General features: G+C 43.0%; 1 protein-coding gene across 14 annotated transcripts in view; it reads right to left on the bottom strand.

Moving 5' to 3' along the window:
- The window catches only part of KIAA1217 (KIAA1217 ortholog), a 323146-nt gene that overhangs the window by 7667 nt on the left and 288870 nt on the right, over window positions 1–26609 (bottom strand). For all 14 annotated transcript variants that reach the window (XR_010922379.1, XR_010922380.1, XM_067562372.1 and 11 more), the window contains 7 exons: window positions 22553–22683; window positions 22166–22313; window positions 17986–18481; window positions 15562–15742; window positions 6751–6905; window positions 5934–6080; window positions 694–813 (listed from right to left, as the gene is read on the bottom strand). Coding sequence is in view for 12 of the 14 variants with exons in the window: in XM_067562372.1 (XP_067418473.1) it covers window positions 694–813; window positions 5934–6080; window positions 6751–6905; window positions 15562–15742; window positions 17986–18481; window positions 22166–22313; window positions 22553–22683 (1378 nt within the window). In the remaining 2 variants the exon portion in view is untranslated. The remainder of the gene's footprint in view (window positions 1–693; window positions 814–5933; window positions 6081–6750; window positions 6906–15561; window positions 15743–17985; window positions 18482–22165; window positions 22314–22552; window positions 22684–26609) is intronic.

Here is a 26609-nt window from a genome sequence, read left to right as displayed (position 1 = left end):
TATGAAAACACCCCAAGCCCTGTGTCACGCTAACATCAGGATTTATTCTTGCAATTTATCTCCAGGATTTATCCTTGGAGAAAGCCAAAGGCCAGGTTGAAAGGCTCTTCCTGAGTTTCAATGTTGTTTCTAGATATTGCAAATCTCACTTCATTTGTGTCATGTAATGTAAAATTTGTACTGCTCTACCAAATGCTGCAGGTTCAAGAGTTGTAACCTAAGAGAGAAGGCTTTAACCACAGTGCTGTGGGCAAAACTGGATCTTCACAGCCCGATTTTCAGAGGCGCTCATCTCTAGCTTCTGCTGATTTAAATGGGACTTCTAGGTACTCAGCACCTTTGAAACGCAGGTGACTGGTTCCTGCAACCAGCACCCTGACTTAACCTGCCGCCTGGGTTTGAGTCCTTCAGTGTGACCCACCCCTGAGCAGTGCTGTTGTATTAACAAAGGAGTCACTGTCAAGCTCTCCTCTCCTGGAATTCTTATGTGAACATTAATGATGAGCTGACCCTGACCTTGGGCGTGCACACGAATATAACTCCCAATATGGTAGCCTCTGGGATAAAAGCAAATAACCCACTGAGACAGGATGTTAGCGAGTAAAGGACACACAAGACACAAAATTAGTTTTGAAGCAAGGAAAGAAGGTTAAGCAAAGAGTGGGTGGCATGTTTATAAGTGCCACTTGTTACCTTCTTTTCCTTGTAATGTATTAGAGCTCCGGCCCTTATGTCTTTAACATGTGTGTCATTGCGGGACTGTTCAGCATGACTGTTTGCATTTACATCCATAAAAGAGCACTTCTGAAAAGCCTGAGGAATTAAAATACCGCAAGTTAGCAGGAGAGCAGTTTGCGTTTTACACAGACCCCTCCAAATACATGTGATTACAAAGAGGACATTTGTTTGAAGGTTGAAAGCTGGAACCTACTGTCTCCAGTCTGGTCAAGCTTGAGATTTAGATTATCAACAAAAGCAAAAAAACTGGGTTTAATGTAGTCCTGCTACTGTAGTGAACATCTGAGTGAAATGCTATTTTCAGATTAGGTACCGGCTCCTGTCTGGTAAGCTCAAACTGCATTACAAATAATGAATTTGGCCTCATGACATCCTTGCTAGACAGAGGATCGTGACTGAGGTACACAGCGGTGCTAGGAGTTGCCCAGGGTTAAACAGGAAGACCGTGATAGAGCTGGGGACAAAAAAACAGCTCCCAAACCTATGTCATAATGACAAGCGCATCCCTAATGAAATGATTGCATTTCTCAGCATCCCTCTCTTTAGCTTGTCTACTTAATCCTACAGCTGAGTCATCGGCTACCACATAAAACAAAGCTTTCAAATAAAAAGGCCCAAAGCAAGAGAGATCTCCTGAAGGACATGTCTGCACTGCAGCAGGAAACACAGACTCGCAGGTGCTAGCACTTTCAAAATCACTGTGTAGCTGTTGCAGCTCAGGCACTGATGCCTGCAGAGGAGAGAGAGCGGAGTGGCCTTAGAGCCCAAGTTCCAGCCTGTGCCATGCAGCTATTTTTAGAGCACGAGGGAGAGCCCTGCTAGTAGGAGGCTGTGGACTTAGGTTGTGTCTATACTGCATCTGTGAGTGACCCCCCCAGCCTAAGACTCTGATTCCCCTTTACTGCCCTAAACAGTTTTATTAACTTCATGCATGCTTAATGAGCTCCATTTCCAATGGGTGAGTAATGCTATTTTGTCAGTCCCTGGCCAGCCTCCAAATTCTACCCTCAGAAACACATTTTATCAGTGAGGCTGCTGAGAGGATCCACTGCAAATGAGCTGTTTGTAGCATGTGGTAAGGAAAAGGTGGCATGTGGGTTTGGGCAGTCAATAAACTAAAAAGGAAATATAAAATTCCTTTCCTCCTTGCAAATATTTCTCATTTTCAACTTATTCCTTCAGGACCCAGGTCCTAGCTAACGGCAATTCCACATCCACGAACTCCAGTAACAAACTCTTAAACCTGGGGGCCATGAACCTTTACTGCAGCCCTTGCTAACACTTCCATTACCTTCTCCTGTGGACAGGTGGTGGTCTATCCTCAAACATGACATGTGGATGGGAAACCTGGCAGGCAATATTAAGAAAGGCAACAAGAAGCTTGATGAATTCACCCAGCCATGTGAAACCACAGCGTGTGCTCAGGCATAAAAAAGCCCTATGCTAATGAATAGTAAATACAGCGAAGTGCAACTGAACACACATTCAAGTCATCGGGGGTGAGGCGTGGGAATGCCAGACAGGGGCTGCAATGCACACAGTAACGCAGCATGACTCCTTTGAACGGCATCTCTGGCATATGTCCGATATATACATATGACAGTGATGTTGCCCTCATGCAGCTCTTGGCATAAACGGCTTGTTTCTCTTTCCGTTTCCTCAGATCCCCGGTTTCTCTCCCTCCTGAATTACCATCATCTTTCTGGCGTGCTATGGTCCCCATAAATCATGCTCTCTCTGTGTCTTGTCTCTGTCTGCAGTACTCCTAACTTGTTTCTCTCCCTATCTTCCCCTTCCCTACCCCTCAGCTCCTCTCCCTCACTTGCCCTGGCCCTCTGCCTCCAGCACTCAGGCTGTGGGTTCTTCAGGCTGGTATCAGTCACTCTGCCTCCAGCACTTTCAAGAGGAGCAATGCTCTGGTATAAATCAAGTCCTATTAGCATAGTAGCATAGGTCTGCTACTTAATGCCAAGAGCAGAGTGTTCTCTCTACAGATCCAGTGTTCTCCCACTAGCTCCCAGTTCAAGAGGAGGGGCTAAAGGCCATTAATGCCAGAAAGTGTACAATGTGCAGGTGTACAATGCCAACAGCAAGTGCTGGTGTAGCACAGTGGGAGTTCTGCTAACATAAACTTGCATGCTGTGTTGTCAGTAAAGTAACCCAGCAGTGTGGTGGAGGAAAGCTGCCTGCCAGGGAGGAAGTAACAATCAGAATTAATTACACCATTGCAGGTGAGAAGGTGATATTGGTGTGGCAAGTAGTGTATAACTATGTAATTAATTCATGTCACTACCATTCATTTTATAGCACTAATTATTGACTACAGTCAGGCACTTCCTCCGGTTTAACATCCTCCCCCCCATTCCTCCCTTTTCAAATTATAAACAAACACAGGAAACTCATAGTGGAAAACTGAGGCAGACACTCCCAGTCTTCTTCTTTTTTAAACAAGTTCTCTTTATAGACCCCTCTTTTTACTTACATTCATAGAGTTTAAGGCCACAAGGTATATCACGGGCCATTAAATGTCATCCAATTACCCCTGCATGGAGCCCAATAATATGTGATTTGCTAACATATATTTTCCAGAAAGGCATCTAGTCATGATTTCAAGACCTCAATAGATGGAGGATCCACCACTCCCCTTGGGGGTTTGTTCCAATGGTTAATCATCCTCACTGCCAAAATTTGTGCCTAATTTCTAACTTGAATTTGTCTGGCTTCAGCTCCCAGCCATTGGTTCTTTTTATGCTTTTCTCTGCTAGGTTAAAGAGCTCTTTAATACCCAGTATTTTCTCCCCATGCAGTTATTTATGCACTGTAATCACGTTCCCTCTCAGTCGTCTTTCCGATTAACTAAACAGAGTGAGCTCTTTAACTTTCTCACTCCAGACCTCCAATAATGGTTGTGGCTCTTTTCTGCACTCGCTCCAATTTCTAACATTCTTTTAAAAATGCGAACGGCAAAACTGTCTGCCCTGTTCCAGTCCTAGTCTCTCCAGTGCCTTATACAGAGGTGAAATCACCTACCTACTGCTATTCAGCACACCCCTCTTCATACAACCAAGGATTGCATTAGCTCTTTTTGCCACAGCGTTGCACCAGGAGCTCAAGTTCAGTTGCTTGTCCACTAGAACCCCTAAATCCTTTTTAGAGTCACTGCTTTCCAAGATACAATTGCCCATCCTGTAGGTACGGCCTGCGTTCCTTGTTCCTAATTGTAAAACGTGGCATTCAGCTGTATTAAAACACATTTTGTTTGAACAGACCCACCTTCCCAAGTGATCGGATGATTGACATACCTCATCATTATTTACCACTCAACCTTTATGTAACCCACAATTTTATCGTCAGTGATTTTATATTTACTTCCAGATCATTAATGAAAATGTGCTAAACTCTAAAGAACCCAAGCAGAACCAGTCCCATTCAATGATGATTCCTCATGGACAACTATTTTTTGAGATCTGTCACTTAGCCAGTTGTTAATCGAACTGTGTGGAGGACAATTCTTTTTCGCAGCAACTTTTGAGTTCAGACTTTGTTTTCATTCTGTATTTGTTCTTAATTCATTTAACATGTGGTCTATGGTGAATGTGTAGTGCCAATTTCTTAAATCAGAATGTCATGTAGTACTAAATCAAATGCCTTAAAAAAGTCTAAGGATATCCAGCTTTATCAACCAAATGTGTAATCTCATCCAAGAATGAAATCAGGTTTGACCAGACCTATTTTCTATAAAACCACATGGATTGTCATTAATTATATTCCTATCCTTTAATGCTTCTAACTGAATCCCATATCAGCTTTTCCATTTTGCCCAGAACTGCTATCATGCTAACTGAGTGGGTCATGCCACTTGCCCTTTTTGAACATTGGCACAACATTAGAACTTTTCCAGTCTTCTGGAATTTCTGCCATAATCCAAGATTTATTCAAAGTTAATGTCAGTGGGCTAGAGATCTTCTCAGTCTAGCAGCATCTGTCTAACATCCTCCTCTTCAGTACCCTTATTCTGCTCTCTGACTTTCCTTCAGACCCTCCTTCCAAACCCCACATTATCCTGGTCCCTATTAACCCTCCCATTCACAGCCTAGCAGAGAAAGAGCAGTGTGGCAGCTGGGCTGCCTGAGAGAGATGGGAGGAGAAGGAAAGGTAACCTAATTTCCTGTAGATTAGACCCAGTGCCACAACAGTCCCTGGCAGCCAGAAGAACACACTGCAGGGAAAACTCTGCTGCTCTCTCTCTCCCTGCAGCTTAGCTGCCTGTTTAAGATGCCTGTGGGTGATGCCTAAGAGGAGTGGAGAGGCAGGGGGCGTGAGTGTCACCCAAGATGCCTATCAATTGGCAGGTCTGTCTCATATATTAGAAGCATTTTAAGGACATACCATACCCACTGCTGAATGGATTGATTAGATAATGTCTGTATAGTACTCTTGAATATCTGAAGTGCTCCATAGAGCCTATGCATTATTAAACAACCCCAATCTGACCTAACCTAACTCCAGGTACTCAACCCATTTCCCCTCTCATAACATGGAGACAGTACCATATAGAGTATTCAACTTGGAGCCACTGGAAATTCACTGACTGCAGTTTTAATGTTTGGTTTTTTATCACAGTCTCTTTGTCAGTTATCTAAAACAGTTCCACCTATTGCAAAATGAAGGGCCACCATGTAAGCCTCTCTTCTCAGAAGCTGCTGCCAGAATGATGCATCCCATTATGGAAAACTAAATTCTGTGATGCATCAAGAGCTTAGGCATATATAAAAATGGGGTTTAATGTATATGAGTCCAATCAATCCTATAAGGTGCCCAGTATCCTCCGCTCCCACCAACTTCAACAAGAGTGGAGGACACCAGGCTCCATGTACATCAGGGCCCTACAAAGTCAGGTCAACACTGAACACGCTGAATGTGTATAGCACCACAAATCTCTTTGTGTATCTGCCATGGAGAATTCACCCCCCCCCAGCAACGCCAATCCCCCTGAATAATGACCCACAGAAACCCTGCTTTTCCAGTTCCAGGCTGGAGCAGCATGGTGTTTGTGTTATGTGGATATATAGTCACAAAAGGCACTTTGGGTGAGGCCACCATGCTCATTTTCCTTTTCTTTAAGATTAGTAGCAAGGTCTGTAGGAGAGAGAGAGATTGTATACATATATCCACATGCAACTCAAAAAGCATACCTGCAATTCTGCCATTATTCTGTCTCCTTCCTCTTCCTCCTCATCCTTTGTGGCAGCTGCTGTGACAGGCAGAGGTTTTCGGGATGAGGCTGGATCCTCTTTAAGTACTTTGGACTGTGCTGTTTGCCCAACATCTTCGCTGCTTTCCTGAAAAGGTGAAGAGCCAGAGAGAGACAATATACATACTGTGTTTACTTTGCACTAGTATGGTGTATGGTCAATAATAATGCAACTCACCCTATTGCGGGATTTCAGGAGGGGCTGAGTTGTTTGTCTGTTTAATATTATGTTTTAGGAGCTCACTGTTTTATAACTCAAAATCGAAACGTATGTTGCTAGTTCAATATAATCCTGATGTGATACAGTGTGTATGAAGTGGAGAGACCTCCCCAGACTGCGTCCTTCCTTTCTTATTTCACTTCAAATGCAACAGATGTGTAAAGTGAGCAATAAGAAACTCTTAAAATGTTTCTGTTAAAACTCTCTTGACTCTCTGAGCTGATCTTCCCCATCTGCGTAAAACGGGCTTTTTTATTTTTAATCTTATGACACACTGGATGAAAGCCACTTCTGATTTGCATTTTACATTGTTACAGAGATACATGGAAGGATAAAACTCATGAAACAGAACTGGACAAATCCTATTGGTTGATTTTTCTAATCAGTAGCATTTCCTGGTGACCTATTAGTCACCTCTCTGGGCTGTGCCCCTATCTCAACTTCTTCTGTGGTTTAGACAAACAGCTGAAGTCTGGGAATGTTTCATATGCCAGCTATTTGTCACTAAGTCAATTAGCTATTGCTTGAATCACCAAACCTTGACAATGGTGGTCTCTTTTCTGAATGCATAGATGACGTCTCCTGATCTCGTCGTGGTTAGGCCAGACCCCAGCAGGTAGCTGCGACGTGGAGGTGGAGGCGGTGGGGACTTCATCAATTTGTCAGTTTCCTGTTCTGCATCGGGAGCATCTTCTGCAAAGTAACATGGCATCACAGAAGGCCACAGAATTGCTGAAGGAGGGAAGCTCTGATTTTTGCTCCCTCTACTCCACACTAGAGCAAACAACATCATTGTGGTTTTCAAACAAACGAGGGGGAGGGAAAGAGTCCTGCTGCTACCAACAGTGTGAACACAAGCACATTCAGGATTCTAGCTTTAAAAGGTGCTCCCCCACAACTGTGAAAATACCTGCATTTGCACAGAGAAACTTGTGATGAAATCCTGGTTCCATTAATGTTAACAGGGCCAGAATTTCACTGGAGGTGCACAAGTGAAGCTGCATGGCTTACTTACGTGCACTTCTAGCTGGCATATTTTGTAAGTGCACATATCTACTTACACAAGCACATGTTGTGTGTTCGGGGGAATGTGGGGGGATATTTTTGCCATTACCCTGCCCCCCAGCTCCTTTGTGCCCTTATTTGAAAAGGCGGCTGCTCACATGAATACCAGTGAGAGATCTAAGCCCTGCCTCCTTCTAGTCTTCCAGCACTTGGCAAATTCAAAATCAGCACATAATCCAGCTCTATCAGCTGGGTGCTTTCTGCACTGTGCTGGAAATGGATTTGAATGCCAGTTATAGCACAGCAAACACTGGGTTATGTTTAGACAGCAAAGGCACCTGGGGGGAAAAAAGGGAATGCTCTGCTCCAAGAGCCTGAAATGACAACATACTGGCTCTAATGTGAACGCTATGCCACCAAGAGACAGTTTCCAACTCATGGTGGATTAAAGCATAATCCCATTGGCTCACTTGAGCCAATCTTTGAGCCATTTTGATGGGAGCTTCTGAGTGCTCTGAATGGGACATTAGTTTCCCCAACCAGACACCATCCCTCCTTACAAACTACTCCCCCAAGCAGTCGCCAGCTACCCTAGTGGATTACCTTCCCCGGGAGCCCAAGTTACCCTGCTCATGGCTTCGAAACAATTCATTCCTATTTGCCCAGCAAGCCCAGCAGGATACATTGCAGCACATAAGGGATATTTTCTCATTTACAAGCTTCATTTTCAAGAAAATAGATGGCTGTTAAATAAATAGATAAAGGAGTTAAAACCTCATGTTCAGGATTACTAGCTGTTTGGGGTCAAGAAGGAACTTTCTCCATGGGCAGGATATTGTCAGTTATGGGGATTCAACGCCTTCCTCTGAGGTATCTGATATACTGACCACTCAGAGGAAGGATACTGGACTAGACAGAGGTTGGTCTAATTAACAATGGCAGTTCCTATTTTTTCTAATGTGAACAGTTTTGTTTTTGTTCTCTTGTTAGCTCAAATGTTCTTCAAAACAGGTTAAACTTAAACCATCCTGTCCCTCCCTCATTATCCGGCACTGACTCACAGCGTTACAACAAAAGTGAACTTCCAGATATGTTTTACATTAGAGCTTTGCTCTTGTCAGCACATACCATTCAGAAGTATGCTTGTAATGAAATGTGTGTATACTTCTATCAGGGCAACTAAGAGATTTCCTTGAATCCCATCTACAGGAAACAGTGTCATTCTCTCTTCCCCTATGCATGATGCTTAGCAGTTTGGCTTCACAGACGCCTACAACTAACTGGTGCTAGGGTCCTGTGGAAGTCACAATTCCTTCGCAGACTTGTCCAGTCTGCCAGCCTTTCCAGTGCAGCAATTCTAACTGCTGGAGCACCCAAAGTTTTCCCTGTGGTCACTGAAAGTAAGAATGATGAAAGAGTAGAAGTCATTGAGGGAACTGAGGCAGATTGATTTCTACTCTGTAACCCCCACCAGTGCCTTCCCTATCTTTAAAACTGGACAATTAAAAAGAAAGCAACAGTGAACCAGGAGGAGGAAAAATTTGAGTGTGACAGTGTGTAGGTGCACCCTGGCCTCTGGCAAACAAGGAGTTAATGTCATTTCAGCTTTCTCTCCTCTTCTTGCCTGGGAGAAGCTGTAATAGTATCTGCTTGGGCGCAGGACTAGGTAGAACCCAATGCTAGGTGTTCTTCTGTTTTCTATCTTAGTTATTTTATTTCATGTTATAAACCTTTGAGTAAATGGCCTTGCTCAAGCATTCTTCCCCCCTGCGGAGTCATGCTGCCAGAGGGCAGTGGAGAATCAGGGCAAACAAGTACAATTCGATTTGGCTAAGGTTATTAAGAGAGACTTGTGATTTTGGGTGCTTAATTTGAGACATTTTAACACAAAGCAGATGTTCAGCACTTTGTGAAAAATCAGGCCACACTGGGCATGCAAAACCATTAGTCATTTTAATAATCTTGGCACCTTTTGTATCAATTTCTTCCCATCAGGTATAGCAATAGGTGAAAGACTGGAGCTGACTGATGATTTAGATTTATACTGGGCAAACGGCCGACTTCGCCCTAGTGGGTCTCACACTTTTGCCTCTCATAGTGGGCCAGGGCATCACCAGTTACCCAATCTCCCCAGGGAGGGGGTAGGGACCCAGGCCTGCCCGCTCCTCCAGGTCCCAGCCCAGGGACCCTATGAGTAGCAGCTATGTGCTGCTAGCACCGTACTCACAACTGCAGTCTTTTCCCCTGAGCTCATTTCCCCCCTCTGTCTTTCTGGCTTCTTGGGCCCGGTACCTTCCTCAGCACTCCTTTCTGCTCCTCCACACAACTTTGCACTCCTTCACACAGCACAACATTCCTACTCCTCCAGCGCAGGTCCTGTCTGTCTGGAGCAGAGGGTTTTTATCAAGCACTTGGCTGGGCCTTAATTGGCCTCAGCTGCTCCTAACTGTCCCCTAATGACTTCTAGCTAGTCTGCAGGGAACAGAGCCCTGAGCATTCTGGGGCATCCAGACCTCCCTTTGAGTACACTTCTACTGCCCTCTGCTCTTGCTATATCACAATATCTACACTGGAAAAATGAGACACAGCTGTTTCAAATAAATATTGAATAAGAATCTCAAAAATATATAGGGCCATGATTTCAAAAATGGGAGCCTAAAATCAGGCTCCATGTCCATATTCAGACACCCATCTAGGTAATTTACTCCAGTGCAAGCTGCTGTTTGCTCAGCACTTTCAAAAATTAGGCCACTTATTAAGGTGCACAAATATGGACATAAGAGCCTGATTTCAGGCACTCATTTTTTTAAATGTTAAGACTTAGTTTTCCAGGAATAAATATTTTAGTTTCTTAAATCTGTCCTGGATTGAGAGCAAATGAAGACCATGTATTCTAGCAACATGATCCATCTGTGCTTTGTATAAGAGCATACAGAGCACTCTGTTATTTGGTTGCTTACATATACTCTGTGTACTATATTAGTAAAGTAGGTGGTCTCTCTTCCCATATGTCACTCATTTTTCTAGCCTAGAGTAGGCAGTAGCATATTGAAAATTTCTTTCTGAACTGTAGAAGATTTGGTTGGTATGTGAAATGTTCAATCAGGGAGTTAAATAAGGAAAAGATCTGTTGTTCCCTTAAGTTTATGTGACTATTATTGGATTCATTATGCAAAACAGAAGGCAGATGTCTCATTGTTTCATCAAATTTCTCCATAAATCTGCTAGCTGGACACCATGCAAAATCTTATTTATAAATGGATTAGCTAAATATGTGAGAAACAAAAGTGCCTCTTTGTTATTGTCTTTTGCACTTTCTCAGATGTTGTCACAGCTCAGTGCACCCATATAATATTTATTTTCTCTGATTCTTTCTGTGCTGTGCCATTCACTTCACAAGCTAATGCTGTTAGAAGCCAGTAATCTCATTGAACTGTGTGCAAGACTTCTAAAATAATTTTTCAACATAAATATTAAAGACTTGTTAATAAATGAACAACTGCCACAAACTCCTCAGTGTTAGAGATGAGCCTGAAACAAAACGTTGGATCTGAACACACCTCTCCATAATTCTGCAGAAGTTTATATAAATATCTGAATCAGAATTTTGCAGCTGATCCATGTCCAGATATTGGATGTACCAAAATCTTGGCTGAGACAATTCTCCTTAAACTCTGGAGAAGTTCAGATACGGATTTGTATTTTGCAGCTTTGCCCATTGGAATGTACAGTATAACAAATCCACGTGCTGATGACGACAGACATCTTTTCTTGGTAAATCTCTCACACACACACATACACAAGATACTTAGGATTACGTGGAACTTAAGTGGTGCATAGGCCACTTAAAGATGTGAGTCTTTCTGTGGACTCACCCATAGTTCACACTCTGTTGTATACTCCAATTCATGGAATTTAAGTGTAGTAGGGGCCCACAGCCACCGCACCCAACAAGAAGAGACATAGAGCGCTAGTAGCTGGGAAATGGAGGCAGCCATCTGTTGATCTGACAGGATGTGCCAGGCGGTTTGCTAGAGCTCATGTCCAAGACATTACAGAAAGGTTGCCAAGGCTCGTCCATCCCTCTGATCACTACCCCATCCTGCTCATTCATGTGGACACTAAGGAGGCTACCAGGTCTGACCTGAGCAGACCAGCAGTGACTCTAGGGCTCCGGGAGCTAGGGTGAAGGTGTCCGAGGTGCAAGTTATGTTCTTATCCATCGTCCCGGTTGATGGTAAGGGCCCAGGCCAGGACACAGGCATCCTGGAGATGAATGCATGGCTGCGCATATGGTGTTGATAGGACAGCTTTGTCTTCCTCAACCATGAGATGCTCTTCTAGGAAGGTCTGTTGAGAAGAGATGGGGTCTACCTGACCAAGAAGGGGAAGAACATCTTCGCACACTGACTCACCAACCTAGTGAGGAGGGCTTTAAACTGAGTTCAAAGGGGGCAGGTGACAAAAGCCCACAAATAAGTATTAAAAAAGGCAACTTTAACACAGGGTTAGATGTTGGGGTGGGGGGCATTGAAAATTACAATAGAGTCATAGGAGCAACAAGAGGAAATCAGTGGGGGAATCTGCTCAACATCTTAGTTGTCTATACACAAATGCAACAAGTGTGGGAACGAACAGGAAGAACTGAAAGCATTATTACATAAGCTAAATTATGACTTAGTTGGCATCACAGAGACTTGGTGGGATAAGTCTCATGACTGAAATATAGGCATAGAAGGGTATAGCTTGTTCAGGAAGGATAGGCAGGGTAAAAAAGAGAGGAGGTTTTGCATTATATATCAAGAATATATATACTAGCTCTGAGTCCAGAAGGAGGTGGGAGACACCAGAGTCGTTGAGAGTAACTCGGTAAAGATAAAAAGGGTAAAAATAAAAAAGGGGTGATGTCATGGCAGCAGTCTACTACAGACCACCAATTCAGGAAGAGGTGGTGGATGAGGCATTTCTAGAATAAACAACAGAAATATCCAAAATACAAGACCTGGTAGTAATGGGGGGATTTTAACCACCTAGATAGCTGTTGGAAATGTAAAACGATAAAACGCAAAATTTTGGGACAACTTTTTGTTCCAGAAAGTGAAGCAAGTAACCAGGGAGACAGCCATTTTAGACTTGATTCTGACCAACATCAAGGAACTGGTAGCAAATCTGAAGGTGGAAGGCAATTTGGGTGGAAGCGATCTTGAAATGATAGATTTCATGATTCTAAACAAAGGAAGGCATGACAGCAGCAAAATAAGGACAATGGACTTCAAAAAAAGCAGATTTAACAACTGCAAAGAACCAGTAGGCAAGGTCCCATGTGAAGAAAATCTAAGGGGATAAGGAGTTCAGGAGAGCTGGCCATTTCTCAAGGAGACAATGTTAAAGGCACCATTGCAAAAATAGCCTAATGTGAAGGAAAGTTGGGAAGAATAGTAAGAGGCCAGTATGGCTCCACCAGGAACTCTTCAGTGAATGGATCCAGTACTATTCAATATTTTCATTAATGACTTGGATAATGGAGTGGAGAGTATTCTTATCCAATTTGCAGATGACACCAAGCTGAGTGGGGTTGCAAGCACTTTGAAGGCCTTGATTAGAATTCAAAACCATCTTGACAAGTTGGAGAATTGGTCTGAATTCAAAAAAATGTAATTCAATAAAGACAACTAAAAAGCACTTCATTTAGGAAGGAAAAAATGAAACGTACAACTACAAAATGTGGAATAACTAGCAAGATGGCAGTACTGCTAAAACGGATCCAGTGATTATAGTAGATCACAAATGGAATAAAAGTTAACAATGTGATGCAGCTGTGAAAAAGGCTAGTATCATTCTGGGGTGTATTAACAGGAGTATCATATATAAGACGTGAGAGGTAATTGTCCCACTCTACTTGGCACTGGTGAGGCCTCAGCTGGAGTAGTGTGTCCATTCTGTGCACTACATTTTAGCAAAGATGTGGACAAACTGGAGAGAGTCCAGAGGAGAGCAACAAAAATGATAAAAACATTTATAAAATCTGAGCTATGAGGAAAGGTTAAAAAAGCATGGGCATGTTCAGTCTTGAGAAAAGACAACTGAGGGGGGAACCTGATAACAGTCTTCAAAATGTGTTAAAGGTTAAAGGTTAAAAAGAGGATGATGACAATTGTTCTCAATGTCCATCGAAGGTAGGACAAGAAGCAAAGGGCTTCATCTCCAGCAAGAGAGATTTAGGTGAGATATATGAACATTTTCTAACTAGAAGGATAGTTAAGCTCTGGAATCGGCTTCCAAGGGAGGTTGTGGAATCCCCATCATTGGAAGTTTTAAAAAGAGGTTGGACAAATACCTGTCAGGGATGGTCTAGGTTTACTTCATCCTGCCAAAATGCAGGTAGGGGGGCGGGGACTGGATGACTTCTCAAGGTCCCTTCTAGCCCTACATTTTTTATGATTATGATAATTTAGTTTGACTTCTTGCATAACACAACAAGTCTGACTAAATTTACACGGGATTTCTCCTAGTAATTCCTGCATCAAGCCCATACCTACTAGCTAAGCATGTTCTCTAGAAAGGCATCCTATCTTGATTTAAAGACTTCCAGTTATAGTGAATCAAACAAATTCCTAAATGAGTGGCTCCAATTATTAATTCCCCTCACTGTTAAAATGTTATGCCTAATTTTTAGTCTGAACGTGTTAGCTTCAGTTTCCAACCATTGGACCTTGTTAAATCTTTGTCTGCTAGATTAAGGTAACATCAGTCACCTCCTACTCTTAAACTATAAACTATATAACCTTATATATAAACCTTCATAAACTATATAGCCTGTGATTTTAAGTCTCTGACTATAAGGCATGTTTTCCAGACCTGAAATCATTCTTGTAGTTCTTTTCCAAACCCTTTCCAATTTTAACCACCTTTCTTGAAGTGTGGCTACCAGAGCTGGATACAGTATTCCAATTTGGTCTCACCAATGCTGAATACAGAGATAATATAACCTGCCTACTCGTACTTGATCTTACCCTTTTGTTTGCGTTCAAAGGAGACATCATTTAGTGTTCCCTGTAAACCATTCTTTTGTATTGAGGTGGATACAAACTCCACTGAGCACCACATTTTCGTATAGGGATGTGTGCGTCTGGGATGGGGGGGGAGTTGAAAATAGAAGGGGGTTGTGAGAGATGTGTAAGGAGGACTGTATGTGCGCGTGCGCACGCACGGGGGTTGTATGTGTGTGTTGAGGGCTGCGCACAGGGGAGGTTGTGTGTGCGTGCATGTCTGTGTGGGTTGGGGTGGTATTTAGCTGGGGTATTTAGGCTTATGGGGGGGTGTGGTGAGGAGTATGTAGGTGTGTGGGATGAGGGGCAGGGTTGTGTGTGGATTTGTGGTGAGGAGGATGTAGGGGTGGGAGAGAGAGGGGCATGCGGGGCAGTTGTGTATGGGTGGATGGGGTGCAGGTGTGGAGAGGATGTGCAGGTGTCTGCACATGCGCAGATGGGGCTGCCCCAGGTGGCTCTCCCCATATCACACACTGGTGATATCACACACCCCATTGGCGGAGTCCCAGAGGGAGGTGATTCGCTCTGCAGCAGCAGCCTAAGGAGGCTGCCTGGGGTCTGTGTGTGTGTGTGTTGGGGGGGTGCCAGACTGTAGTTCCCTGGGGCAGGAGGTTTCCGAACGCCCCCTCCCTCCCGGGCACTCCCAGGAAGAGGCCCGGGCTGCAGCTCCCTTTGCTCCCACCTCTTGGCAGCAGCAACCACTGTGACCCTGGAAACCAGCTGCCAGGCGGATGGGCAGGCCAGGGACGATGGTTGGTGCATTGCCCCCATTGGACTGCAACTCTGCAGCCTCCACTGCCCCGGGCTGGCCAGGCTCTGCACAAGGGGCGTCTCTGAGTCATCGCCCCCTGCCAGCTGAGCCAGGAACACTTCCCCTCCCCCCTGCAGTGAGGAGGTGGGGGCCACACATGCACTATCCCAGAGGAGCAGGGGTGAGCACAACAGGTTCTTAAAGGGCTACACCATGTCCCTTCCGTGAGCAGCCGCGGTTCTGACCTGTGCTGTATATACAGGACTGCTGCACCACTGCGCAGTTTGCAGGCAACATTGCTCACATTCACCCTCAACTACAGCATCACATCAGGAGCTCAGGTTCAGCTGGTTAACCAGCATGACCTCTACAGAGTCCCTATTTTCCAGGACATATTCCCCCATTCTGTTTCACAGGTAAGGCTAGGATATTGATAAAGTTGCTAAGTAAATATATAAACTTAAAGTATCGTTTTAATTTTTAAAAAGTTCTCATTTAATTTCCTCAAAGATGCAAACTCTTAGTTTACCATTGCCAACCTTACCTGACACCTCTAACTTGTCCACTGCATCCACTTTTGGCAAGGCTGCAGACTGCGGAGGCATCTCTAAGTTAGGGATTGATTTCATGATATTGGCCTGTGCCTCTTCTAAGAGTTTTTCAAACTCCTTTCCGTTATAGTGATCAAGGTTCTGTCTTTTCTCTTCCCATTTCCTTTCTGCTTTCTGAAGAGAAAAAGCACAGCATTCAGTTAGCGTTCTGATTTTCTGTCTGTACTCCGTTGCTTCTAAACCTCCAAATTATAAACATTATGAATCAAATATGGTTAATTTTTTTCAGAGCTGGTCTGTAATGTGGTAATAGAAGTTCCTGATTTCTGTTCAGTTCCTAGTGGGCAATGTTTCACATCAAATATTCAGTGCATATTGTTCAGCACACTTAACATACTACAACTGTCTGCCCTGGCCTCCAGAATGCAGGTAGCAACATCGTTTTCTATACAGCACACTTGGCAAGTCAAATCAGCCTGAGAAAACTTACATACCGCCCCTTCTGCAGGTTTCTTTCTGAACTTCTGAAGGCACAAACATTTACTCAAAAATGAAAGGAAAGGTATTATTTATTTGTTGTATAATCATCGTCTTAGGGAGTCCTAGTCACAGACCAGGACCTCATTGCACTAGGCACTGTATAAACCAGAACAAAAAGATAGCCCCAAAAAGTTTAAAATGTAAAGGAGCAAGGGTAAATTTAAAAAAACAGAATAAGAATCTTAATGTATTGTCCATTTGTGATTAAAGTATAGGACTGGGAGTCAGGAGATTTGCATTCTGCCACCCAGAATTATCCAGCAAATGTGTAAGTCTCTGTGCCTCAGTATCCTCATCTGTAAAATGGTGATAATAATACCTACCACCCCACAAGGGTATTTGGTGGTTTAATTAATTAATATTTGTAATGCACTTTGAGATACACAGATGAAAGGTGCTACAGAAGTGCAAAATAGTGTTTAAAAATAGACAATGCCTGTTATATGTTGTTTTAAAAACACACATCATAGTTACCATTGCGCCCATGTTGGTGCGAGCATTTGGAGTAATATGTTGCTAAGACCAATCACAAACAAAAAAGTCTTGACAAAATTCTGTAAGTGAGTAATGATTGATTTTTTTTTAAACTGATGAAAAATGCTCTGGCTTCAGATTACTTTATTTAGTTCCCTTTTTGTTTTTGTTTCACCTGCCTTGTAATGGAGGCTGCACATACTTCACTCATTGCATCAAAAAGTTACCTACCTGCACTGTAGCTTATATAGGTATCTCTTGGGGGCTTCTTATTGCAATACACAGCAGGTATTGACCTGGAGGTAGGATCCTAAATATTTAGCCACTGCATAAGGAGAAAACCCTTAACAGCATGTTGTAGTTTTCTCAAAACCCCCAAATGGAAATTGCATATTAAAGTGACAGAAAATTAACCAATCATTAAAAAATATGGGAAATACACAATGCTAAGGTCACCTAAACATCTTTAACTCTGCTCCTGTGTCTTCCCACACAGAACTACCATAAGCCCCAAGGATGTCCTAGCTACAAATGCTGTGTATCATCTTCACAGCATTTGACTCATAACTGAGAGGTGATCTAACTGGGATTCCTTACTCAGATTGATGGATTGATCATATTCCTGTAGCATTTAAAATAAAGTGTTGTTATGGAACTACAGCAAAATACTCCAGTCATCTTTAAGACCAAATGCAGTGACTGGAAAAGGAGAGGTTCTTAAGTAGCTTCATCAAAAGACCATGTTCTGGAAGACTGGACAGGACATCCCCAACCCCAAAAGTATATAGGATTTCAGATTTAGAAGTGTGGCTACAATGCACTGCCTCCTATGTTACCATGAGACTTAACAGAAGATACTTAATGTTTGGGGCTATTAACTTGGTAAGGACTGGGCTCAAATTAGGTAGATTACACACCTGGAGCACAGGAGAGTGAAGGAAATCATACTTATGTATCACAAAAATGTATAGAAGCAAAGCCATGTACTGCAGAGTTCCCCAGCTTCACAAAATTAAGGTTGTTTAGGTGACCTTGCTGATCATTTCCATACTTATATATATATATATATATATATATATATACAGAGATTTCAGGGCTGATGTTAAAATCTTCCCCTTACCCCATTCCCAAAAAAGGTGGGTTTTTTTGGGGTTTTTTTTGTTTTGTTTTTTAAACATGTCACTACATTTTGTCTTGGTTCAAAATAAGGGGCAAGATTTTCAGAAGAGCCTCAGGAAATTATGGGCCCAACTCCTGTGGACTTTTCTTTGGAAATTAGACACAGATCTCCACTGGTATGTTAGGAAATCCTACCTAAGATCTCAAATGCATGCTTGCAGCTCCCAGTAAAGTCAAACTCGGGCCCAAAGACAGTATGATTGGTTAAAGAGAATACACTATACCTCAATTGATACAGCTCGGTTCCTAGTACTTGCACTGTGAATTTCTTCAATAAAAAGGCTTTGCATAACGGTACCATTGACCTGTGGTGACTGAGAAGTCTGTGCTTGCTGGGTTGCTGCTGTGGACGTCATTACAGTGACTGGCATGGTGAGGGTGTGATGGCTTGTTGCTGACAAACCTACAGAATGGCTGGTCACCAAAGGAGAATTCTGGGTATGGTTGACCAGTGCTGAAGAGTGCTGCGATTGATGTGTGACTACAGGAGAGCTCTGCACATGATGAACTGTCATTGTAGAGAAGGGTAGAACTTCTGACTTGACCAAGGACCCTTGCAACTCTGCTGCAACTCCAGCTACGTTTTGCTGTGGGTGTCCCTGGACATGCACTAGCTCTTCTTGATTTTTCAGAACTTCCGTTGCTGTTGCCTTTTCCATGGCAGAGTACTGCATGGCTTGGGAAGGATCCACGCCCTTTAGCAGACCTTCTGTAACATGTCTATCAAAACAAATCACACACAACTGCATTCATTATTTATTACATTAGCGTATAATTAGTCCAGTCATTGGCCTTACTTTATAATGGTGGCTCCCTCTAGTGCTTCTTTAAAGGAAAGATACTTGAGCAAAAGTTTTCAAATCTATGTTTAGACTCAGAAATACAGTCAGTGGCCTGAATTTTAGAAGTCCCACTGAAGGCAAAGTTAGGCATCCAGGTTTGAAAAGGTTGGACATAATGTTTCCATTCTAAGCTCCTCTTTTTCAGGTGTTCTACATTCTTTTAGCTGCTGTAAATCCCTTTGGAACACAGATACTATATTTCTACCTTTAAAGACGTTTACCCAGTATAGGTTAAGATAGACACAGCCAACATATTTTGTGGCTTCAGATTTTTTACCAGCTCTATCTAAAACTGAATTAATGTTACAAACTGAATAGAAAGCAATGACATTTTTCTGTGCATAGAGAACACAAGTAACAATATTAGAGAGACAAGGTGGGTGAGGTAATATATTTTAATGGGACAACTGCTGCTGGTGAGAGAAATATTACCTCACCCACCTTGTCGCTCTAATATCCTGGGACTGGCACAGCTCCGACTAAACTGAATACAAGTAAGAATACGCAGTCAGCATGAGATTCTTTAATCACAATGAAGAAATGTATATTTATGCAAAATTTAAAATTGTAAATTTCTTAGTGTAGAAAGCTACTCAAAGCATTCAGATAGTGCCTGTGGATCAACAAGTTACTTGACAAAGCTCCTGTCTGTCTGGAGGGGTGATGAAAGATCCAAACATGAAACGAAATTCAGCAATTTCTGGCAAGCAGTTGTACGAAAGCTGTGCATGATCCAACAGAAGCTGTCAGCTTTTCAGTAATAAAGCTCGCTTTATGAGATTTAGAATAAGAACATAAGAACTGCCATACTGGATCAGACACATGGTCCATCTAACCCAGTATCCTGTCTTCTAACAGTGGCCAGTACCAGAGGGAATGAACAGAACAGGGTAACTATCACTATCATCTGTCATCTAGTTCCAGCTTCTGGCAGTCAGAGGTTTAAGGACATGGGATTGAGTCTCTCACAGTCTTGGCTAATAGCCATTGATGGACATACCCTCCATGAATGTATCTAATTCTATTTTGAACCCAGTTATGCTTTTGACCTTGTCAACTTCCTGTGGCAATGAGTTCCACGGGTTGACTGTGCATTGTGTCAAGAAATACTTCCCCCATGTTTGTTTTAAACCTCCCCTTTATTGGGTGACCCCTGGATGTAATCTGGATACAAAATGTACTTTTGGCAAAAACTCATTTTTTTCCTACCCAGCTGGAAACAGATATCAATTTGGTAATTTTCAAGTGAAAGGAAACTAGAAATTAAAAGGTTATAGGTATTTTCTGATGTAAGCTTGGCAGAATAAATAATGAACAGGGGCATGCACAGGAATTTAAATTTGACCCCTTTTGGAGAGGCACTGTTGGTGCCCCTCCTGTGCCCCCTGACAGAAGCTTGCCCTTCCCCCCCGGCCGTGCCAGAAGCTTGCTCTTCTCCCCCTACCTCCGCAGCCCTGTGGCTGGGAGGAGCTCCCTAGCCCTCTTCCCCTAGCCCTCTTCCCCGCACACCTCCGTAGCCACAGGGCTAGAGGAGTTCTGTGTCCTGTGTGCCCAATGATTATTGGGGGGGTCACCCCTGCTTGCCCCCCCTTGTGCATGCTCCTGATAATGACTAATAGAATCAGAGAGATTAGAACAGAAAAGATCTGTTAGATGAGCTAGTCCATCCCTCTACCTATACAGGAATATCTTTTCTAAGATATTTTCTAGTCTATATATTAAGGATGCCAACCTTAAGCCTTAAATTCATCTCTCTCTGTTTCTCTCTCCCTCACACACACTCACAAGGTAGATGTTTAACTTAGATTTTGCTATAGCCTAGGTATTTAGCAGAAAGTTACTAAAACAATATACTTTTTGATTCCTTGGTCCTGGTTATTTCATTTCCAGTTGTAAGAAAATTCAATTCTCATTACCTCACAAAAAATTAACATTTGTTTGCTGCTCATAATTTCTCACAAATATGGATAATGGTTGTACTTAGTGGTTGAAAAATCTCAAGTACAGCTTGTTTTTTTCTGCCACATCTCTCATTTCCAAAGCCCAGAGTAAAGAACTCCACGAAGCCACAGGCATACCTCAGAATATTTGCCATTTGTTTCCAGTTCTCTAGTAAAAACCAAAACTTGTTAGTGAGGCTTTGGTATTCAGAGAGTTACGGCATTTCCTGGCATTCCCAGATATGTTATTTTTGGTGGTGTATTTTGGGGGATTCATGCTGTGTACACAAAGAGCGCCTGATCTAACACCGATTGGTGTAAAATGTCTACAGCTGATTGGGTTGCAGAGGGGCACAAACCCACATTGTGTGGATCCTGAGCCAAGTGTCCCCAACATTCAGGGGTGTATGGAGTCAACCCATCCCTAGTTAGGTCTACTAAACAATTGTAGCTGGTCTACACAGAGGGTCTACTTAGAACAATTGAAATCATGATTTAATATGCTGCTAGGAAGTTCCAAGAGGAACCCATACCTAATCCCCACCTCTTAGAGCTCCAGACTGAACCTACAGGGGCCCTCCCAGAAGGACAACAACAATAATGGCTACCAAGATCCTTTGACCTAATTTCTCAGCACGCTTGGAATCAGGTCTGGGGACAGAAAGAGTTAGAAAGCTTTGCTGGGACAACAACGGGGGCAATCTGGACAAATACTTCACTGGACCAACGACAAGCCAGAGCTACATAGCATCTGTGAGGGGATAGCTTGACTCTACACCAAAGGACAGAGTTTAGTCTCAATTTTGGTTCAGAAGCTGAGAGAGAGACAGCACAGCTCAGGGAGATCCTGCTAAACTCCCACTTCCCATGAAGGGAGATTTTACACTGCTGTAAGACTTCAACTGCATAGATCATGCAGTTCCAGCACTGAAATGACCAGCATCCAGCAGAGAGTGAGATACAACCTGGCACTGTGACAGCTGAGACCTCAGCAGGATTCCAGCCCAGGGTACAGCAAGCCCAGTTGGAGTCAGAAGAGGAGCCTGCCCCACCCAGGGGACTTCTGGTCTAAGCTGGCAAATGCCACAGCACTGCAACACTGTCTCAGGACATTCACCATTTGCCTCAAGATGCCTGGGAGGGCACCGGGAGTTGGTGAACATTAGGAAGTGGAGAACTGATTTATTTATAAATGCATTAGTTAACCCTTTCCTTCCCCTATTTTCCTGTTTCCAATAAGGCCCCCCTTTGTTAGGCTGTTATTTTTGGTCTGTTATTCCTTTGCTGGAGTTTGTTTTTATTTATCTTATTGTCACCTATGTACTGGGCTTTATGCTCCTTGATCTTCCTTCTCAAGGGACAGCAACCTGTGTATTGGTACAGTGAGGAGTCAGCAGGTGCCAAAAAAGAACCTAGGACCCAACCCACATGAGGAGTAAGGAGAAGCTGCTCCAAATATTGGTGATAACAAGTACTAGAGAGAAAAAAGCTATACCTCAAGGGAGGGGCTATACATACAACACTATAAGCAAGACAAGGCTCTGAAAACCTTTCCACTCTGAATGGAAAAGGTTTTGCCGTCCTCCTTGCTGGAACTATTCAGAGTTCTGGAAAACAATCACCTCCTCAGTGTGGTAAGGATATCCGTCATGCTGCGGATTCGTTTAAGTAAGCTGTCTAGTTTATGGGGCTCCTCCTTCAGAAACCTCACAGCTTCCACTTCAATGCGGAGGATCGCCCGCATTTTATTCTGCAACGTTGGAAACTCGCCTGCGAAAACAAGAACCACAAAGTTCAAAAGAAAGTGACAAATGCTATATTTTTTTTAAAAAAGAGTTGAGTATGTAAATGTGTGTCTTCAACAGTTATGTACCTGCCTCCATGGAGAGGCCACACACGCAGACCCACAAGACCTTTTGAAAAAGGTGAAGATCAATTTTCAGATCAAGAGGGAAACCTATATCAGTCCCAAGTGTTAAAACAAACCAGAAATGAAAGAGACACTACACCTTTGAGGGTGGCAACAGCTTCTCCTACTTGCCGCAGAAGAAAAGCCCCATCTTCAACATCTTTTAGTGTCACTATTTTGTTGGTGGCTGTGGAGTCCTTCTTCAGTTCTTCAACAAAACCTTCAAGCTCACTGTTTAAAAAAATAAGCAGAAATATAACTTGAACTGAACTTCCATATTAGAGTTTTATTTTGTGAAAATATTTGGAGTCAAATGGGCAAATCTGGACCAGAAGTATCACAGCGCCTTAAAAACTGCTACTGACTGACTCCTTACTAGCTTGGTACTGAAAATAACTATCAGTGCCTAAAAGGAGGGTGTGCAGGAGAGAGCTAGAACTCCAGCTTCCCAGCAGGGTGACTTCCTTTCAACACACTGGGTTTTTTGCGTATGCTGAGAGTAATAAAATAAACAGATGCAGCACACGTTACGGAAGGTTTTTCAAGGAACACGCCACCACGTAAATAAGCTTCCCCTGACCCCAGCAGGCACAAACGACACAAAACGTAAGCACAGTAGCACTGTGTGAATACCTCAGAACAAACAAACAAAAATTTCCCAAAGTCATTAATACTTGTCTAATAAAAACCCGCCTTCATTTACATCCATTTTGTGACCACTTTCAAATGAATATTTTAGCTAATGAGTTTACTAGCAGGAATATTCTTAGAAACAGCAAACATTATATTCATACTAGAGAATATCCTGAATACACTGAACTGACAAATGTAAGTAATCACATCTGAATCCTGAGTCTAAGAGTTACACACATCCATTTAGCAAACAGAAACAACAGCATGTCCAATTAAAACTAACAGGAGAGCTTGACTATCAAATACATGCAATAAACAGCTCGCTAACAACCCGCAGACCAAGATTATTTGTATAAACTATTTGTCAAATAATTTAAAATATCAAATGTATCTGAGAAAATCCTAAGATGGTCTTGGGCAGTTCAGAAACAGAAGTGGACACAGATGTGTTGAAGTCAGCATTCACCTTTCTGTGCCTCAGTTTCCCCATTTGTAAAATGGGGCTAATCATACTTCTTTTGTAAAGCACTTTGAGATCTATGGATGAGCAGTGATATTTAAGAGTTAGGTAACTCAGTGATGGATTTGCGTGACAGCCAGGCACTCAGATATCAAAGTAATAGGCATGATATAAAAACGTAGCAAAATAAGTGAGCCGTATTACACTGTTCAGTTGTAAAGAAAAGAGTAAGGAAATTGCCAACAGACTGAAAAAAGCATAAGCTGCCCAACTAATTAATTATGGAAAGCCAAATAACAAACAGCAGCTTTTTGGGGCCTCTGACTACAACTACTACATCCTGCATTCTGCCCTTATAAATGCATCTCTTTGCTCCACAATGTCTCTACACTAAGGATTAATCCTTGGGGAAGGCTATAGTGAGCAAATACAGTGTGGACATTTAGCAGTGCTCCTCTTAACTTCCATCAGGTCAGCACCTCACCTTTGTTACATAGCTGACACCAATGAAAGCCTCCTATCACTTGTTTGCAGAGTTGTTGTAGCGACCTGAAGAAGAGCTCTGTGTAGCTCGGAAGCTTGTCTCTTTCACCAACAGAAGTTGGGCCAATAAAAGATATGACCTCACCCACCTTGTCTCTCTCACCAGTTGCAGTGCTGTGCTTTAGTCACATTTGAGATGCTGAGAGCTGAACGGAGCTCATTGTCCCTAAAGATGGTTTACTTGGCTCTTTGTGAGCCGACAGGGTCTGAAAAGCTCAAAAAACGTTTACAAAGACCTGGAGAGAAGGACTTGTGTTACTGCAATCTGCCTGCTCGCCAGAATGGAGCAGATGTGAATATGGCACACCTGTGCTGAGTGATCTAACTTTAGGAACACCAGCCTGGAAGGTCTCCATATACAAATGCAGATCACAGAAAAGCCTCTCCTATTAACATCGAGAGGAAAAATCATAAAAGGGGCCACTAGGTGGCACCAACTGAACGATATTCTTCTTCTTTTACAAGGACCCAGGCAGTGGAATTTAACACAGCTGTAACACATACGCTCCTATCTTTGCCTTCTCAATAAAGAAGACACAAAGGGCAGGATACCACCTGATGAACAAAGCCAATATGGGAAAGATTTTGCAAAAAACCCTCAGCTTTCCGTCCTTATGCCCAGAAAATGCTGATGTTAGCCCATGCCCTCTGGGACGTCGCTCCACAACCAACGACCATTGAAGCTTTGCTACAAGCTCCCCTGGACGTCATCTTGGGGAACAGTGGCTCCAGTGGCCCTGATACACCCAGCTGGCTCTGTGAGTCAGGAATGGAAAAGCAGCTTCTCTGATATCTAGGACCTCAAAAATTAGGACCAGAACCTTGAATTGTGCTCCTGGCCTCAAGGGGGAGACAGTAGCAGGCCTGGAGCAGTACAATTGCCTTTTGGCATGTAAGGGACACTGTCATATAGACAGGGATAGACGGGAGACATCTAAATAGCAGGTGGTGGGGTCTGTCTCAATTTTGTTCACAAAGGGAGAGTTCTTTGACTACACAGCAGCAAGCCTGGAGGCACATTTTCAGAACCTCTTGAATCACTGAGTACACATCATTGCTCGACAGCCCAACGCAGAAAAGGAAAGGGATTCACAGGGTGATTTTTCAGCACAAACACCTTCCCACGCAGTCCTTCTGCCAAACTACACTTCTGATCTTGAAATTACTCACTGGAACCGCCAAAGGAATATATGTAATTACACTACTTCGTGCTGTCAACTACAAAAGAACATGCTCCACTCCTGAAGAGCTTTGGAGCTCCACAGGAATAAAACCTCAACCCTGCAGAGTTTATCTATGCAGGAGCAGAAACTCCTGGCAGTTTTCTCCTCCCCTCCTCTGCCCAGGCTGGGGAAACAAGCTGACTCTCTAGCTTGGAATCTGGGAACCCAATTCTACAAATGCTCGCATTTTCCAAAGGCCTCCGATGGTGTCACTGTATATGAAAAATATGAAATTTATCCTGGATATTTCAATCATATGAGCAACATATTATATTTATATTATATATATATTTAACAGATAAGGTAGCTAATGCACTGCAAATACACAGACTAAATATAGACAGACTATTAGAGAATCAGTTAATATTGATCAGTTAATCAGTTAAATCAAAACAAATAATTAAAAAATGTTGGTTAGGTTCTCAGAACATGTAAGGTACTATGTCAATTCTAGGTATTAGAATTTTAAAAATGTGTTTTCCAGAATCTGGGTTACATGTATTACACTAGATTCCGAGAGACTGTTCAGCAATGTCAATGACACCTCCTCCAATTATAGACACAGATTGCTCCCAGACAAGGCAGAATTATTGCTAGCGTTCTTCAAAATAATTGTAAAATCATAAATTCTACTATTAAATTCTGATTCTGAAATCTTACTTTAAAAAATAATCAGAGCACTTTATTTTTATATCTGCTTGATGTATTCCAGTATGTGAACGATTATTCTATTTTACTATGGTTAGAAATGCTATAAGTTTTCACCTATACGTCGTGTTCTAGCTCTGAGAGAGAACTTTGCACAATATGCAGGACCCGATTTTCAATTAGGCACAGTAGGGACATGCCTAGGGGTGTTGGTGTTCTAGGGGCACCTAAACAGTGGTGGATTACTGCATGGGCCAATGGGGCCCATGTCGAGGGGCCCTGGCTAATTTGGGTGCCCTGCCTGAGCACCGGAATTCTGGCTCCACATCCTGCTTTTCCTCCTCTCTCCTGGGGCCCCACCATCCTGCTCCTACTTGTCCCTCTGAGGCCCCACCCCCTGGCCAGACCAGAAGCTGGACCCCAGGGGTGAGCATATTCCTCCACCCAGACCTGGCTGAGCTGATTGCCCCCGCCCCTCCTCACCCCCCAGCGCATAGAAAATACAAAGGTCACCTGTAGGCAGGGGCCAGGGGGGTGCTGAAGATGCTGTGCCCAGGGACACACAAGGTTTAAATCTGGCTTTGACAATATGTGCAGCATACCATGCATTGTAGTTTTGCCATGTAAAGCATTGGTAACTAATGTAGTTT

Source organism: Emydura macquarii, unplaced genomic scaffold, assembly GCF_026122565.2.
Source record: "Emydura macquarii macquarii isolate MOO-44397 ecotype Brisbane River unplaced genomic scaffold, CSIRO-AGI_Emac_v2 contig_2422, whole genome shotgun sequence".
Lineage (NCBI taxonomy): Eukaryota > Metazoa > Chordata > Testudines > Chelidae > Emydura > Emydura macquarii.
The sequence above is the reverse complement of the archived record's forward strand: the minus strand, read 5'-3'. Positions and strand labels throughout refer to the sequence as shown.